The sequence below is a fragment of the Rhinolophus sinicus genome, linkage group LG10 (assembly GCF_036562045.2).
Source record: "Rhinolophus sinicus isolate RSC01 linkage group LG10, ASM3656204v1, whole genome shotgun sequence".
NCBI classification, from domain to species: domain Eukaryota; kingdom Metazoa; phylum Chordata; class Mammalia; order Chiroptera; family Rhinolophidae; genus Rhinolophus; species Rhinolophus sinicus.
This window is the reverse complement of record NC_133759.1, coordinates 69,570,180-69,588,519: the sequence shown is the minus strand read 5'-3', so window position 1 is coordinate 69,588,519 and position 18,340 is coordinate 69,570,180. Positions and strand designations below refer to the sequence as shown.

General features: G+C 52.8%; 2 protein-coding genes across 4 annotated transcripts in view; one reads left to right on the top strand and one right to left on the bottom strand.

The window, feature by feature from the left end:
• Positions 1-5,864, top strand: part of MRNIP (MRN complex interacting protein) — a 16,332-nt gene extending 10,468 nt beyond the window's left edge. The window contains 5 exon segments of the mRNA XM_019716952.2: positions 907-982; positions 2,239-2,336; positions 2,338-2,367; positions 3,225-3,312; positions 5,232-5,864. Of these exon segments, the coding sequence (XP_019572511.2) occupies positions 907-982; positions 2,239-2,336; positions 2,338-2,367; positions 3,225-3,312; positions 5,232-5,702 (763 nt within the window). The 3' untranslated portion in view covers positions 5,703-5,864.
• On the bottom strand, positions 5,865-18,340 carry SQSTM1 (sequestosome 1). Of its 3 annotated transcripts, none has more exons than XR_012489746.1 (8): positions 18,082-18,340; positions 16,149-16,244; positions 15,450-15,679; positions 15,211-15,352; positions 14,310-14,390; positions 9,121-9,404; positions 7,992-8,513; positions 5,865-6,746 (listed from the first exon to the last, which is right to left on the bottom strand). XR_012489746.1 is itself a non-coding variant. In XM_019716950.2 (8 exons), the coding sequence occupies exons 1-8, from the start codon at positions 18,284-18,286 to the stop codon at positions 6,589-6,591; spliced, it is 1,332 nt and encodes a 443-aa protein (XP_019572509.2). In that variant the 5' UTR covers positions 18,287-18,339; the 3' UTR covers positions 5,865-6,588. The 3 variants fall into 3 exon arrangements, 2 of the variants coding, with proteins under 2 accessions (XP_019572509.2, XP_019572510.2); XM_019716950.2 differs by having other exon boundaries at positions 7,992-8,187; positions 9,181-9,404; positions 18,082-18,339; XM_019716951.2 differs by having other exon boundaries at positions 7,992-8,187; positions 9,190-9,404; positions 18,082-18,338.

The following is an 18,340-nucleotide window of genomic DNA, read 5'->3' as shown; positions in this document are numbered from 1 at the left end:
ACCTTCAGGTCGCCGAGAGACGGCCCTTAGTTGATGGAGTTGAGTTCCAGAATCATAGGAAGGTTAGAGTATTGACCGTGTGCAGAGCAAGTATCCCACATGCGTGGTCTCATTTCATCTTCACAGTCACCCTGTGAGGATCATTGACTTCTTTTTGCAGATGAACAAACTGGAAGAGAGGTGCCCACATTTGGTAGAGATTGGGCTTCTCAAAGTTCACTCGAGAGAGTTCCAGTTTGATCATATGCTGGAACAACCCTGTCTGACACGGACGGACGTGGCTCTGGCTCTTACAGTAAACATTCTCGCTGGCCATCAGCCCATTCAAGGCTGGAGAGAAAGGAAGGCCCCTTGCTCCTCTTCATGTGGTAGAAGAGCCCGCTGTCCTTGGAGGTGTCCACTGTGAACTCAGGAATTCCTTCTCTCGTCGTGTGTAAAGACTCATGTGACCCTGTGCAATGGGGGCACCATGGCTGGTAGAAGGGACTCTGTGCTGCAAGTCAGCTGACACTGCTCTGTGTTCCAGGCCCTGAGTAGGGCCTGCGCACACATTTTCTCATTTATCACACTCATCCATAGTGGATGAAGAAACAGTCACACTGTGACAATGACAGCCAGGATGCAAACTGGTCTCTCTGGGTTAAGCATCTGCCCCTCTGCCTGTGTCACTTCTCCTGTCGATGGAGAGCTCAACCAGCCTAAATCTGAGGAAAATGGTCCCTTTGCCCAGTCCTTCTGAACTGCTAGAAGATTACTGAGTCCCGTCAAAACAACCGAGCTAAGATGATAAGGTCCCTGAGAAGTCTTTGCTCTTCGTCATCAAGTTCTTGCAGCCTGCCTCCCACCTTCCTGCCCTTTATCTTCCTGGTCCTTTTACAGAGGACATATGTCCAATCTTTTCCTAAGGTCTCTGGAAGAACCTGTAAATGCCAATGAAGAGAAGGACGCAGGTCTTGGGCACACTGAACATGTGAGTCTGCAGGTAAGCCAGCATCTGAGTCAGCCCAGCCACCTGGGCTGGCTCCGTGTCACGTGGGATGTTGGAGGGCCATTTATTCATACATTAGTCATTTACTCAGTAAATGCTTGTTGATGCCACTGAATGACACGCACTCAGCTTGAAGCTACAGGAAACGTAAAATAATGAATGAACCCATCACTTTTGTACAGATGGAGACTGCCATGTGTACAAATAATTACAATACTCTGTAAAGGGCTTTTTTTTCTGGCTGCTTGGAGAACTCTGAACTTAGCTGTAACTTCACTTCCTTGTGCTTCTCCCCTTGTCCCTCAGTGCTCTGGGCTCCTCTGGTAGAGAGAGGATGCTGTTGGAAGGAACCTGGGGTTCCATGTTCCCCTTCTCCAGACTGAGCCTGCGGGGGTGCTCACATCAGTTCTGTCTGGGTGCCTGTAAAGTCAGTGCTCAAACAGTGTGGGCGGGCAGTGTGTGTGGGAGCTTGGTGACGCAGGAGGTGACTCCAAGATGCCGAAGGTACGTGGAACACTGTCCTGCCAGGGACAGGGCGAGTGGGGACAACACAGACGAAGGCTCCCTGCCTGCTCGAGGGCAGAGCCCGGCCTCTGCTCACAGAATCGCCCTTGCGACGTCCTCTCTCCATCTTCATGTTTTTATTATAGGCAGAGTAAATGGTCTAAGCACCCCACTTGAACACAACAGCTCTTGCATATTTGGGTCTGTACTTCCCAATTTTGTCCACTTTACAACCTTAATTTTACATCAGTCATAGTGTAAGAAATAGTTTGTATCCTGGAGTTTTCACTTAACACCATTCTGTGTTGCTTATAGTTTTCAGTGATTTTCACTTTTAAAATGTATCTCCAGGATACAGTGGATATGCCAATGTTTACCCCCTTCTCGGGCATTTAGGTTGTTTCCAAACTTTGGCTACTGTAAATGTTCACTATTTTTATAACACTGTAATGAGAACCTTTGTGCCTTTGTCTTAGTTTGCAGCCACTGAGCCAGGGAGCGTGGCCATCTGCAAAGAGCTTGATAAGCTGTGCCCTGCAGCCCCCCACCCCCACCCCCAGTGTGCCCGCTGGCCGCAGCGGTGCCGCAGAGTGTGCGACTCCCATTACCTCCCAGCCAAACACCTTTCCTGGTGGTGGGGTACACGTGGGTCCTGAGACCTTCAGGCCTCAGAGTCAGGCTGGGGGTTTTCAGTGGAAAATCCTGCCTTCCAACTCTGAGAATAAACTTACCTCCCAATCCCCTAGGAAAAACCGCAGCCCTCTGACAACCGCTGGCTGAAGTACATAGCAAGGGGCTCCAGGGAGCTAGAGCCAGAAGCAGGAGCGTGTTTCAACAGACGGCCCTCCCTTCAATACCAGCCTGCCTAGAAAAAGGTGCCCGCTAGTCACTAATCCAGCACGTGCCTGTTTTGAATGTGGATGGGGGACTGATGAGTGGCTTGTAGCAGCCAGCACCGTGGGAGAAGCCTGAGTGGCGTGAGCCAGTGGGCACGTCACTGCCCGGCACTCCTTGGCCTGGCCGGGTGCCAGGTGCCCGTCAAGAGTTGAGGGCGGGGCAGGGTGCCCGTGGGCAACTTTACGACGCTCGATTCTGAGCACCTCAGGCAAGAATTTATTTCATGGGCAGGGGTGACAAAGCCAACTGTGGCCAGAGTAGCTGACAGGCCTGGAAGCTTTTTTGCTTAGATCAGGAAAGACCTGACTTTTACCGATTTCTTCTCCAGACTTAGTGAGTTTTCTGAGGCAATGTCTTGTCTAGATCCAGGGTGGCTCTTATAGGGCAGGTGCTATTGGGAGGTAGATTTCAGTTCCTAATAAGCCACGAGCAGAGACGTGGACTGCCTTGGATGTCATTGGGCCGCCTATTCTCCGCGCTGGGGCAGGAGCTGGGCAGCTACCTGGGAAGCTGTACAGGGTGACAAGTTCTACCTGTGCAGGGTGTCAGACCAGGTGACTCAATGGTGAAAAGACTGAATTTTTTTTTTAATTAAAGTTGATTGGGTTGACAATTGTTAGTAAAGTTACATAGATTTCAGGTGTACAATTATGTATTACATCATCTTTAAATCCCATTGTGTGTTCACCACCCAGAGTCAGTTCTCCTTCCGTCACTATATATTTGATCCCCCTTACCCTCATCTCCCACCCCCCACCCCCCTTACCCTCTGGTAACCACTAAAATATTGTCTGTGGAAAAGACTGAATTCTTGACAGCACTTTTCCTCTGCCAGGAGATGGAGCCAGAGCACGGCACAGCCTCTGTGCAGCCCTGACGGCCAGGACTTGGGGGACTCAGAGGTCACCTTGGAGACCCAGAAGGTCAGTGATTGAGGACATGTTTCTCTTCTGGTCCCAGTGACCACTGCGTACACACAGGATTTTCCCCCCCTTTCTTCCGCCTCCCCCCCCACTCCGATTCAAGCTGTTGTTTCTCAGTCTAGCTGGCATCATGAGCGTTGCGCCCCCCCCACCCCCACCCCCGGCTTAGGCAGTTGGTTACCAGTTGTCGGTAGGCCTCTCACAGCCACTCTCGCCAGATGCCGGCTGCTCACGATGGCTGCCGGCCACCCTTTGCTCATGGCAGCACACAGTAGCCCACGGCTGCTCACACTGGCTGCCGGCCACTCACAGCAGCCCGCAGCAGCACATGGCAGCTCACACCAACCTCTGGCTGCTCACTGCAGCCCAGCTCCAGTGAGAGCTGTTGTTCACAATCTAAGCTGTAGAGGGCGCAGCTCACTGGCCCTTGTGGGACTCGAACTGGCAACCTTGGCTTAGAAGCATGGTGTTCCAACCACCTAAGCCACCAGGCCAGCCCAGGATTTTTTAATTGTCATGTTTTGTCGACAACTGAAGTACGAGACTTCTTCCCTCATGGATGCTGTCTTTGCCATCCTAAGCCTGCACCATTTCCCCGCCATGCTCCTCCTCAGTGCTGTTACGTCCCAGTCAAAGGGCAGTTGGATGCCTTGGAGGCACTCAAGCTGGACCAGTAGGGCTTCTGAGTGAGGCCCGTTCTCTTTGCTGTGTGGGGTGCAGCACGGGCCCTGCCGGGTCTCTGAGGAGCCATTCCCATCTTCACCACCCCCAATCCAGGCATGTTTGTGTGCACCCGAGGTGCCCTCTGCCCCTGGGTCTACTCTTGTTCTTGAAGCTTCCAACCTAGCAGACCCCACCACATTCTCCGGGCCACAGAACGCAGGTTTTGCTTTACTGTGTCATGAGGGCCACAGGCGCCCAGGCAGAGGCTCTCCTGGGCATCCATGACTGCCACCCCCAACGTAGGCCGCCGTTGGCCTGGCCGGCTTCTGGCAGTAGCACAAGAGGCAGAGGCCAAACTCAGGTGTTGCCACTAACTGGCTGTGACCCAGGTAAGGATGTGGCCCTGAATCCCCAAATTACAGACTAAGAGTAATGGCAGTTACTGATGTGCCAGCCCCTGGCGAAACACTTTAGCTGCATGATCACGTGTAACGCTTGCCATGGGCCTGTTTTTTTTGTTGTTTTTTTTTTGAAGGTGAGGAACTACTACCTAGTGAAGGTTCGTTAAGGTACAGCAAGTCAGTGGCAGAACTGACAGGGACAGCAGACCCCAGAGCCTCTTCCCTACTGCCTGGGTTGGGGTGGTGACGCAGGGTCCCACCTGTCATTGCTTTCAAATCACTTTGTAGGTGGTGAAATCCAGTTTTCAGTGCATCTGCCTCCTGAGTGGAAGGGGGAGGCCAGGCCCGAGCGACATTCTCATATCCCACGAGGGCCTCTGTGCAGCCACTTCCACAGCCTCAGAACACTCCCACGGTTCTGGACCTGCGCATCTGCCGTCAGTGAACAGGCAGGATGGCGTCTCCATCCCTTTACAGACAGCCTCAGCCCTTCCAGTTCACCCCTCCTCTCGGTCACGCCTCTGCCTGGTTCTCAGGTCCCCATGACACAAGTGCCTGATTTCATGAGAATATCTGCCTTTTTTGGAAAGCCTGGTCATGGCATTTAGCAGAGGGTGTGGGGTGAGGTAGAGGGCATTTCTTTGTGCTAAACCTCAAAATCAAAGCCTGTGCCTAGACTGCAGCCTGAGGACTGGCTATTAGGTAGAACATGCAGCAGAAAGCGCCAGGACCCGGGAGACAAGGAAGCAGCAGTGCAGGCACAGAGACCCTTCTCTTCCTGTCCCCTGGTCCTGCCAGCCGCTGGCTCTCCTGAACGGAGGATGTGGCCGTCTCCTCCTCTTGTCTCCACTGCAGGATCCCACTGGCCTGACGGGGAAGGTCAGAGAAGGAAACAATCATGAGGACGGGAACACCAGGGGACTCACTGGTCCTTGGGGGGAACCACCACGTCCTGCCCAGAAATCTAAGTGGGAACGATTTCTTCTGCCACCTGGAAACAGCTCACATGTGCACACAGAGCCCCCGACACCCCTTCACAGGGGCCCCAGGCCAGCTGGGGCAGCACAGGCTAAGGAGGGGACCCCCAGGGCTCAGACCCCAAGAGAAAGAAGCCTCAGCAGGATGCCCAGTGTGCTCCAGCTCCCTCTGGCCACACACACGCCCACGTCTGGGCCCAAGAGGCCTTTCAAGGAGACTCCTGAGCATTTGTGGGGTACAGGCTCTCGGGCAGAGGCTGGGCCCTCAGTCAGAGGGGCACAGGAGCCCCCACTCACGCGACTCTGTGACCTCTTTAACACCGGCGAGGACTTTGATGACAATCTATGAACCAAGTCTAGAATGCTATTCCGTGTTTGTTACATGAGCTCCTCTCTACTAGACTCTATGTCATTGGAAATGGGGTTCCCTGAGGTGCTTTTAAATAGTAGGACTGAAGAGGTTTATGGGACGACCAAGAACCAGCAATAAACATGACTGTCAAACGGGTCATCTTGTTATAACATCTTTGATTAAAGTGCTTTACCATTATAATTACAGATTGTTTACAAATATGCTAACAGAATGGCTACAAAGGGATTTTCATACTTGCAAAGCGGGTGACACTTGGAAATGAGAGAACTGCAGTGGTTATGAAATAGGCAGTGTTCAGTGACCAACACTGGCTCCGTCAGCCCCTGCTTACACCCACATGTGAAGCCCATCCTGGGCTGCCCCGCCCTCCAGTGCTCGCTCCAGGACCACCTGCTCCACCCGACAGTGTTGGTTGCTCGGTAGCTAAACTCGGAGTATATCCGGTTTCTAGCAGAAAATCAACTACTATTAGTCATTGAAAAAAAGAAAAAGCGGAAGGCCACAGGCAAGATATATTTCTGGACTGCTGGTGTAATCCTGGCGGGTGGAGAGTAGGGACGTGATGTGGTGGGCCTCGGTGTCCTTCCCAGCAAGGAGTCTCGCTCTGCCTGGGGAAGCTCTGGGCCCAGCCTGGCCACGGACAGCCAGTAAATGATTCTGAGACCTCAGTACAACACATGGCACTCCCTCCTCATGTCACTTGTTCTACTGCCCTAAATGGCTTCATGCATCCCCACCCCCACCCCCAGATTCTGGAAGAAGAATGCAGAGAAACTGGCCCTTGCAGAGGCACTGGGGTTCTACATTAGCTCAACACAACTATGCGACAAACAAAAGGGATGGAACAGGTGAGCAAAAATGGTCACAATGGCGGTGGGTGCTTTGAATACTGGATGGTATCCAGGGCAGCTCCAATGTCGTAATTCTTGGTCTGTAGGAGCCTGGTGAGCCAGCCGCCTTCGTCAGAGAAGCCCATGGACAGCATCTGGGAGAGGGACTCAATCAGCCGGGGGTCAGCTTCTGCCAGAGAGAGTAACAAAAGCCGTGAGGGAGGCCCTGGGCCCCAAGTGTAACCCGTATGCCGCAGCATCCTGTCTGGCCGGCAGGCTCTCAGTGCTTGTGGGGCCCGGCCCTCCCACAGCGCCATAGGGTCTCCCACCCTCACGGGACTCTCCAAGGCAGGGGCGGGCCTGCTTTTTCTGTAAAACGCCAGGGAACAGATTTTAAGCTGCTTTGCAGGCTTTCGGTCTGTCACAACCACTCCACTCTGCTGTGACAGCATAAAGGCAGCCAGACAGTATATAAACAAATGAGCACCGCTGTGCTCCATAACACTTGTATATTTTTTTTTCACTTGTATTTTTTGAAATTTGAATTTCATCTGATTTTCACAGGTCTTAACTTTTTTTCAACCATTATGAAAATAAGAAAATCATCCTGGCCCATAGGCCATACTTTGCCACCCTGCTCTAAGGCAGAGATCACACTGGTGGCCCAAGGCCCAGACTGGCCCGCACATGGGTCTCCAGTTGCATACTGTCTGAAACTGCATTGCCATGAGATAGTAATGCAGTGGAGCAGAGTATCAGCTGCCTCTTGTATTCAGTGGTGCCCTCGGCTGCCACAGTCCCCACCAGCCCTGCTGCCGGCCACACCACCTACCGTGTTTCCCCAAAAGTAAGACCTAGCCAATCAGTTCTAATGCGCCTTTTGGAGGAAAAATTAACATAAGACCCAGTCTTATTTCACTGTAAGACCGAGTCTATAGTATAATAGTATAATAGAATATAATATACCCCATCTTATATTAATTTTTGCTCCAAAAGACGCATTAGAGCTGATTGTCTGGCCAGGTCTTATTTTCAGGGAAACAGGGTACTTCACATGATGGCTTCCGGCCTGCCTGGCTCCTGCAGGGACCTTGGCTGTGACCCCTGCTCTCAGGTCAGCACTCTCCATGAGGACACAGTGAAGATGGACTCCGAGCCCACTTTTAGTGCCAAAGCCAGTGCCGCCTCGACGTCACACCTGCCTTTGTAATTGCAGGTCTAAATGTGAGGTCTTAGAAATTACTAAAATGAGCTGTACTTACAAGGCTCAGTATTGTACACAGGAGGACAAAACCAACTCCTGATTTTTTCTCATGTTTCTCAATACACAAGCCCCGCAGTAGAGAACATGACATCTTTTTGTGTTACTAAAAACAACTGACAGGATGCTCTGAACAAAAAAGGTCAAAGTACAAAACTGCTTGAAATCACTTGCCTGGTGGTAGGTGTGGGTACAATGCCGCCTCCTTCAGACCTGTGGGTCCTTCCTGGGAAGGGTCCAGAGAGCTTGGCCCTTCCGATTCCGGCATCTGTAGAGACTGGAGTTCACCTGTAGAAGGGTCCACTTCTTTTGAAGACAAGTGAGTCCAGTCATCATCTCCTCCTGAGCAGTTATCAGACTCCATCTGTTCCTAGAACAAAACCGCCATGAACACACAGGATGTGGGCAACAGGCCCATCTGCCCACAGCCTCGGGTCCTGGGGGAGTAGGCACAGGAGGACTGCCTGGCAGGGGCTAAAGGGACCAACGTTTCTCTACCAAGTCCTAGGGGAAGGTTCACGGGATGATTTAAATGCCACAGACTTAACTGCCACATACCTGGGTCCAGCCAGTTGTGTAAGTGCCCAGGAGGGGCCACGGCTGGGGGTGTAAGTGCCGGGGAGGGGCCACGGCTGGGGGTGTAAGTGCCGGGGAGGGGCCACGGCTGGGGGTGTAAGTGCCGGGGAGGGGCCATGGCTGGGGTGTGTAAGTGCAGGGGAGGGGCCATGGCTGGGGTGTGTAAGTGCCGGGGAGGGGCCATGGCTGGGGGTGTAAGTGCCGGGGAGGGGCCATGGTTGGGGGTGTAAGTGCCGGGGAGGGGCCATGGCTGGGGGTATAAGTGCCGGGGAGGGGCCATGGCTGGGGGTGTAAGTGCCGGGGAGGGGCCATGGCTGGGGGTGTAAGTGCCGGGGAGGGGCCATGGCTGGGGGGGTAAGGGGCGGGGAGGGGCCATGGCTGGGGTGTAAGTGCCGGGAGGGGCCATGGCTGGGGTGTGTAAGTGCAGGGAGGGGCCATGGCTGGGGGTGTAAGTGCCGGGGAGGGGCCATGGTTGGGGGTGTAAGTGCCGGGGAGGGGCCATGGTTGGGGTGTGTAAGTGCAGGGGAGGGGCCATGGCTGGGGTGTGTAAGTGCCGGGGAGGGGCCATGGTTGGGGGCGTAAGTGCAGGGGAGGGGCCATGGCTGGGGTGTATAAGTGCCGGGGAGGGGCCATGGTTGGGGGCGTAAGTGCAGGGGAGGGGCCATGGCTGGGGTGTGTAAGTGCCCAGGAGGGGCCACGGCTGGGGGTGTAATTACCGGGGAGGGGCCATGGCTGGGGGTGTAAGTGCCGGGGAGGGGCCATGGCTGGGGTGCAGGGAGATGCAGACCATGCTTGCCTCGGGCTGTGCCCCTGACTCCAGGGCTATCTTGTCCAAATGCTCTGCCAGAGACTGCGCTGTGCCCTCCACATCGCCATGAGGTTTGCTAGGGTCGGAAGAGCAGCTGCTTGGCTGAGAGCTGCACTTCTCCTCCACGCTGGAGCTGCCTGGGGAGACGGGGGTCAGGCGGCTTCTTTTCCCTCCGTGTTCCACGTCAATATCAACTTCGATGCCTGGAGGCAGCGGAGTAAATTAACTTGTAAGTCCCCGAGGGCATGGCTGTGGCTGCAGGGAGGGTACTGTGTGGGTCTGCGGGCTTACAAAGCCCTTCCACATTCAGCCCCACCAGCGTGGGAGGGTCAGATGCTAGCATCCATTTCAGAACCAGAGTCACACCACCAGTACAGACTAGGCAAGGATGCCAGCCCACCAGCCAGAAGGCAAGTACATGGTCATCTTTGACCTTTAGGATCCCAAGGGCTGATCCCAAGGGCCAATACCCTGGCCCCAAATCTTCTTGGCTTCTAGAAAAACTCATTGCACCTTTCTCTTCCAGCTTAATAAAACACTAATCTCAGTTGATACTCCAGGTCAATTCACAGCCAGAAAGTTCAGAGAGTCCTGTTTAATCACACAGGACAGTCCCTAGGAACCAGGGAGAGCAAATACCACATGTGGCCAGGACGCTCCATCCTGGCTCTGAGAACCACAGGACGCATCACGCTTGTGTGCCAGGGCCTGTAACATGAAAACCACATGTATTGTACACCAGAATTCTGCTTAGGCAGGCAGACAGCCCTGCAAGCTTGTGCAAGTCCCGTGAGGCTGGAAGCACAGGCTGGCGTGTCCACCTCCAGTGCCTCACACTATGGAGCACATGCGGGGGGGGGGGGGGGGGGCACAATCACCACACTATGTTTTTAATTAATTTTAATTTCTCAAAGAACTACCCACGCACAGTGTTGTCACACAGTTCCAAAAGGCTATAGAAAATCCCTTCCCCACCAGAGCCTAGCCTCTCTCCGGAGACTTTCAACCCACGATGCTCTTTCTGTCTTGTTCAAGTTTACTGTTTCTTTCTTACTCCAACATTTACCTCCCCTTCCCCTGTCCTTCCAAAAACTCAATTTTGGGTGAAAACAACATGCAGTGTTTGTTAGTGCCACTACATAAATAACTGTTCTTTGCTGGGCCAGGTAGTAGACTTATTTCCTTGCAGATTCTTTTGTTTTTGTAGCATTAGTGATTAATGATGCCTATTTTTTTATTTGCTGACTTTCCCCATATCCTCCAACAGCTTTTTTAGAGTTTCCTACATGGGCTCAGTATATTGGACACCCTGTCAGTTCTGGTGTTTTTCCCTGGAGGCCACCCCTCTGGGGCACAAGCCTGGCCTGGGAGATCGCTAGGCCAGACACACAGCTCTCACACTGTGCCCACCTTCCTTTCCTCCTGGCAATGCCCTCTGTCTCCCTCCTATGTTGGGCCCTGTTTTCAAACACTTCTGTCTTCATTTTGGCCAGAGAAAGGTTTCAAGCCCAGGTAAGATGATTAATACCTTGCGTACCTGATACCAATTTTTTCCTGCCTCCACACTTGATCTTTTTAGCTGAATATAGAATTCTAGGTTGAAAACCATTTTAGCTGACTTGGAAGTCTCTGCTGGTGCCACTGTCTTCCAGCCTCCAAGCTGTACTGCTCTCTGGATCCCCAGGCCTTTACAGTAGCCTGGAGGGTTTCAGGAGCCTCTTTATGCTCAACTTTGGTGTGGGGTCTTTTCTTAGTCATTGTCCAGGCGTTTGGGGGGCCCTTTCAATCTAGAGGCTAATGTCCTTAATGCCAAGAATGTGTATTCTTTGTTCACTTCTTCCCTTCAGTTTTCTCTCTTTCTGGAATTTCTGTTCATCCTAGATTGGGCCACTCGGATTAATCCTTGAATTTTCTTATCTTTTCTCTCCTCCAGCCTCTATTTATTTTGCTTTTGGAATATTTCCTTGAAATAATCTTAAAGTCTAAGCCTTCTTTTGAAGTTTTCTTTTTTCTGCTATTTTTTTTTTTTTTCCAAGAACATGTTGTTCCCTTTTGTTATTTTTCTGATACCCTGTTCTTTTTTCTTGGATACAAATACTTTTTGTGTCTCACTGAGGATGCCAGCGCTCTCTCCCAAATGGTCGCTGACCCGTGGCCACCGGGCCCTAGGGAAGCACAAAGACAAACCCATGGGAAGGACTCCACACGAGACCATGCACTTCCACCGGTGCTGACCGGGTACTGAGCTGGCTGTCCGGGTCCCAGGTGGCACAGCTATGGGACTCTTCTTGGGCATATTCAGCCTCTCCTGAGCAGGGCCTCCCAGCTCCTCCTGGAGCCATTGTTCATTTGAGATGCCCCGTTTCAGGCTGGTGCTTCACCCTGCCCTGTGTCCTTGCTGTTTCTACAGCTGAAGCACCTCTGGATCTAGAGCCTCATGTCCCCTGCAAGGGCTGGCAGGGCCATCATCTGGCTGCGTGGGTTCCCGAAGTCTCTGTCATCCTTAATCGGGGTCCTCAGCCCATCCTTTGTTCCCTGGCCTTCCTGGCCCCAAGCAGCTAGCACCCTGCATAGGCATGTAAGTTATGATGTCCCCCCTATGTCGGTTGCCGCCCTCCATCCATTTCCCATCTCCCAAAGTTTGGTGGCATTATTTTCTCCCGTCTTCTATTACTTTTTCCCCTTTTTCTCTATCCACATTGCTTTGATCTTTTTAATCCCTTTACTGTTACTGTAGCAAAGTTTGAGGAGTAAGCAAAGATAAAAGCAGGCTTAGCTACTGATATTTCCATCTGCAATATTTGAACCGTTTTTCTCCTTCCATTTTCCCTCCAACTTTATTACGAAAGGTTCAAGCAAACAGAAAAGTTGGAAGAACAGTACAATGACCACCATGTACTTTCTCACTTTGTTAAGTGGGTAAATGACACGACTTTTCTGTAAATGGATCAGAAAGATTACAGAACAGGGTTTCTCCAACTTCAGGGCTTACGAGGCTGTGCCACAAAGCCTGTGTGGGGGCTGTTTACGGAAGACCCCGTGATGAGGAAGGCCCTGCTATGTTATGTCCTGGATGTCAGTGGCTGCGACCTCAAGCCAGGAACGGTCCTGGGCCTTGGTGGACCCGCTTGGATGGTTCACACAGCAACTATCAACAAGTGGCCTTGGGTTTTTACTTCAAAGTCTCTGACTCACCACACACAGACTGCCTTCAGAGGTGGTGTTGGCTCAGTCCTCTCTGGGCCCTGCTCTGGGAACAGTCCCTTCTAGGCGGTTAGCCATGTGAGTCATCCTAGCTGTTAGTTCTTCATAAGAAAATGCCCATAACTCCAACAGGAGAATTTAGATCAGTTCCTGGGTTCCCCGAATGACTCTCAACTGAAACTACTCAAAGGCATATTTTACTGAAACTTTCCTCCTTTTGTGGTGCTCCAGGCTCCTCCTGGTTGGCAGAAAGCAACTTCACCCACTTTGAAAGATCTGAAAAGGCCTTGATCCTTATCCCAAAAGACTTCTGAGCACTTCCAAAATTATTCCCACATGTCCTGAGTAAGGATCTCAGGTCAAGTTCTGAAACACCACAAGCTCAGATGGGGTCGGATGGACAGCAAGTGTGACCCAGAGTTACCCGGGAAGCCTTCAAAACACACAGGCCCTACCCAAGACCCACAGACAAAATTCTAGAAGGTGGACTTGGGCCTCCGCACTGTTGGAAAGTTCCTACCTGAACCTAGACTTGATTCTGTGACCTCCCAGTTTGTCTCATTTGTTCTTTTAGTGAAGAACTTTGTTCTTCAGAATAAGTAATTTTAATAAAGTTTCCATACACTAAAATATACACCAACAAAAACACTCTTTTTTGGTAATTTTGAAGCTCAGCCAGCTTGAGAACCACTGTCCCCTTTAGAGTCTTCCAAAGAAACGTCCCAGTGGCCCCTAATCTCTCAGAATTCCACTCACTCACCTTCACTGTATCTTATGTGAGTGGTAGGCGGGCCTAGGCCCAGCGTATCTCCCAATTCTCATCTGTCACTGCTCCACTGTTATATCCTCCTCGGAAAGCACTGAGAATATCAACTCATTTTTCTCATTCTCTCAAAAGCCTTTCATTCCAGGAAGAAATCATATGTGGTCTGAGCTGCTTCACGGAGCAGCAATGCCAACATGTCGCTGCTGCTTCAAAGCTGCGTCCAGGGGTAGAATGAGTGCGAGCAGAAATGTCTCGGGTTGGAGGCGATGGCAGTCATGCCCTGTAAGCCACAGGGTGGGTGCCGGACAGGGTTTGGCCATCCTATCAGCATTCTTTCAGACACTAGACACAACTTTGAGACAGACTGAGGGGACACTTCCTTCAAGTCACAAAGATGAGCTCTCTTCTGGTCTGAGAACATGGATCCGTCCTAATCCTGAACAGGAAGTCACCTTCTTTAGCTGATCTCCCTGCCACAAGGCCTAGCTCTGTGGCACCCACACCCAGACTAGCGGATACAGGGGTGCTTTTGAAAGCCTCAGAGCTCACGTCTGTCACACCACTAAGGGGGCACATCTGGCAGTCCACACACCCTGAGGCACTGGGAACCCGGTGTCCCGCGGAGCTCCCCAGCACCGCACAATCCCAGGGCTCAGGAAGCACCAGGAAAGGTTGGGGGTTACAAAGAAGAGGGAGGAAAAGAGAAAAGGCATCTCAACTACCTACTCACCCACATCCTTGAGGAAACTCCAAGGCTCACCTCAGGGAAAAATGCAGACTGTTCTTCCCCCAAAGGACAGACAGGCAGAAGTTGACAGGCCAGCCAGAAGTTGACAGGCCAGCCATGAAACTGAGCCTGGTCACTCTCCCTACTGGGATTATCCCAACCAAACGCTGGCTGATTGCACTGCCCTCACATGGAAAGCTCGAGAATCTGTCAGGGATTGCAACCTTGACTTGAGTGGTCTGTGGTACAGTACTTGGCAAAGGTTGACTTGAGGCAACCAATCCTTACCAGTCTCAAGGACATGGCATTACCATTCCACAGTACCCCAGGGTAAAGCCACAAATAGCCACCCGCACATCCAGTTACCAAAAGGCTCTGCAGGTATCAAAGGACAGATAGGCAGCCACTTACCCAGGGGGCTGAGGGCGGCTGCCACACTCTCCCCGACGTTCTTGAGGAAATTCACACTGGGATCCTCCGATGGACCAGAAGCTTGGATTTTTAAAAAATGAAAACAATATGTTTAATTCAAAGCACATTTATCAATGACCTCGACACCTAGTATTATGTTCCTATTCCCTTCTTCCCAGGTGCACTCCAGCCTGGGAACTTTGTCCTGGCAGCCTGCACCCCACCTCCCACATACCTTCTTCTCTCCCTCCCACAGTGGGACACCTCCTGGGCCCCTTCATTCTCCTTCATCTGTGACCCTGGTGATTGGAACCCCGCTCAAGTGACAGCTCAGTACACGCAGTATAAAACATCGACCATGTCCTAGATATGTTATTTACTCAAAATCAAACAAATACTCCCACCTTTGTCCCAAAGGATGAGGTGAGTCAAAGGACACAGTAGGAGTAATAAAACCATTATCTAAAAATCTAGAATGTAAACTATGTATAAGTTTTTAATTTTGCGATTGTGTTCAAAATGACTTGACCGAATTTGGCTCTGACTTCCCTGACAGCTAACACAAGAGAAGGGAGTACATCACAGAGACACAGGTGCTGGAAGGGCCTCCCTGCCTGTCCGTGAGGGCCACCTCAGAAGGGCAGCAGGAAGGGGGTGCTGCGCCTGGCTGGGGCCCAGTCTAGGTGTAGTGCAGAACTGGTGGCCTTGGGCACTTAGGCGCCTGTTTTCCCATTTGTGAAATGCACATCGTGGTCCACACTCTGCAGGCGTTTGTGAAGATTAAATAATCTGAACAGCCATGAAGTACCCAGCCCAGCCACAGACACAGCAGGCCTCCAGGAGCCCTCCAGCTCTGCGACCTTTGCACCTCGCCCTGTGAAGCCAGCAGACCAAGGCTCACCAGATTCCACTGTGGGGCTGGAGCAGGCATCCCCTGCCCGAGGAGGACGTGGGCTCCAGTTCCCCGGTGGCCCCATCTCCCAGCCGGAACACCCAAAGTGCCCGTGTTTCAGCTTCCGGAGCCAGCGGCTATGAGAGAAGCCCTGGGGAGGAGGAAGCAGAAGGACAAGAGGGGCTGAATCAGGGGCTCCTGCTGCCCCGCACCCACCCCACCCCAGCCCGCAGGGAGGCCCTGCTCACCTCAGAAAGGTACCCGAAGGGGTTGGGGAAGGCAAGCTTGCTGTGCTCCCTGTGCATGCCCTTCCCCTCGCAGCCGGCACACAGGTCATAGTCAGGACAGACGCTGCACTTGTAGCGGGTCCCCACCACCGGCCCGTTGCAACCATCGCAGATCACATTGGGGTGTACCATGTTGCGGGGTGCCTCCTGAGCACATGGGGGGCGGTGGTCCCGCCGGCACTCCTTCTTCTCTGCAGAGAGGGTAGAGAGCCTTGAGGTGGGGCCCCACGTAGTGTCCCCCTTGTCACTACTACGGAGCTGTCACCACTGTCAGTACGCCCCTGGCTCCACTCTTCAGACACCGAGTCCATGAGGAACTCAGTTGCTCAAGTGACAGCAACAAAGTGACCTGAGAACCTGCCAGGTTCCCAGTACTTGCGCATTACCTGGGCAAGGTGGCTGTGTCTACATAGCTTTGGCCTGCCTTTCACTGAAATAAACCCCAAGTGCCCCCAAAGCTGCCCACAGCCCACAGCACTTGGTCTGGGCACCATGAGTAGTGAAGCCAGCCCCTCCACCCCACCCACTGTGGTGGACATGGCCTCCTTTTCAGGGCAAGCACAGCACGCAGCTCCTCTCCCCCTTCACTGGGGGCATTTCTCCATAACCTCAAGCCAGCTGGTTTTACTCAGCAGGGAGCACACCAGAGCTACCCGTTACCTTTAATGTAAATACGGAAGATGTCATCCTTCACATATGACATTGCCATCGTCAGCTCCTCATCACTGGAAAAGGCAACCAAGTCCCCGTCCTCATCTAGGTTGTTTAAAAGACAGCACATGAGCACCCAGGGTTTCTCAGCTGGACACCACTGCTGGAAACCCAAGTGTCTGAGGCAGGGGGAAGCAGGGCTGAGGCCAGCATGCCACTCACTCTGCCACTGCCTAGAATGTGAGTACTCCAATCTGGGCACCAGGCGTGCACAGGAGGTAGAGTATGCATGGACAGGAGCAGCTGGCCTCCTGTCGTTCTGCCTCTGGGCCAGCTGCTCCATCTCAAGGGTGCCGCCTTGGTCCACATCTAACCAGGCCCAGGCCCAGACCCATCTTCAACTATGGGAGATCCCACCCATGAGCTGCATCAGGCCAGCCCCTTCGAAGCTCTTGGGCCTCTTGTGGTTTAAGAGAGTAAAGTAGATGAGTACACCTGCTTGCTTCCTCTCCCAAAGAAGCTAAAATTATGTATTTGTATATAGTGTCTTTTTCAGATGTTGGCTCAAATGATTTTAAAGCACCACAAGGAAGGCCAAACCATATCATACATCTGCAGGCTGGGTCAGGTTTGTGGGCCACCAGACGCAGCATGGACCATAAGAACAAGGGCAGTGTCAAAAGGGGAAAACAACCCACACATCCATCCAACTAACAAATGGACAAACAAAAGTGGTATGTCTATACAATGGGGTATTACTCAGCCACAAAAAAAGAACGAAGTACTTTTCATACTACATTATGGAAAACATCATCTAAGTATAAGAAGCCAGTTACAAAAGACTACATATTATATGTGTCCTTTTATATGTTTTTATGAAATGTCCAAAATAGGGAAATCCATAGAGAAAAAGAAAAGATTAGTGATTGCTTAGGGCTGGGGGAATGGGAAGATGGGGATGGGAGGATAACTAAAGGTGATGAAAAATTTCTAAAATGATGATCATGGTTGCAGAAATCGGTGACTATGCTAAAAATTGTACACTTTATATGGGTGAATTGTATGGCATGTGAATTATAGCTCAATAAAGTTGTTTAAAAAAAATAAAACAAACCAGGAGTGGGCCTGGCCAGCACTCCTAAGAGCGGTGCCAGCACTATCCCGCCCAGGGGCCGGCCTTGGCTGCCCACCTCCTTCCCAGCCACACCTCCCCCACCCCACCCCTCACAGCCACCAGTCAAGACACTGGGCTAGTTCCTGGACTCTAGTCCCATACCGACATTTCTGAAGGTTTTGATCTTGTTCCTCTGCCCACTAACCAGCAATATAAAGTCTGGGCTCAGGCTTGGCCTTGGGCGGTCTGTGGTCTGTCCCCGCTCTCTCCTCCCCTCCCCCTGCCATGGGTTCTCCCATCAGGCCACACAGCCCCGAGTGCCCTACACCCCCACACACACTTGTTTACCCGCATCACCCTACCCGCTCAGGCTCTTCCGGGGCACGTTATGAACCCCCACCCGAAGCAGGCAGGCTCAGACTGGGCAGCAGCAAAATGTCAGTGTAACCTGAGTGCCCGCCTGACCACCCAGTGGCTGCTGCGAGCCGACGAGGACGCCCCAGGGTGCCCTTGCCAAGATCTGCAACATCATGGCGGGAGGGGGCGGGGGAGGGGAGACCTCTTATGCTCCAGGCCTGCGATCCTCTGAGAGCCTGGCAGCGCCTGGCCCCACAAGGGCCGGCCTTGGTCACCACTCCTGGTCACCTGAGGCTGGCACCCGAGGTCGCACTGGGGACCATGTGAGCCGCCTCCCACCCACTGAGCGACCAGAGCAGACCCCCACAGACACCACCAGGCCCGTTAGGAGGGAAGGGGCCCCCACCCGCCCCACAGGGAAGGCCTGCGTCAGGGTCCCGCTCCGCTCCGGAGGGCGCCCGGCCCGCTCACCGCGGTAGTGCGCCTGGAAGCCACCGGGCCGCAGCGCAGGGAACAGGGCGGCCACTCGGCTCAGTAGCCGCTCGCAGGGCCTGGAGCCCGCCGCGGCCTCGGCCTCCGCCTCGGGCTCTAGGTCGAAGCAGAAGCTGAAGCGGCGGATCTCACGCGCCGCGTCCTCCTTGCCCAGAAGGTAGGCCTTCACCGTGAGCGACGCCATCTCCAGCAGCGAGTGAAGAGGAAGCTAACCGGGCAACGGCAACCCCGGGCGCGC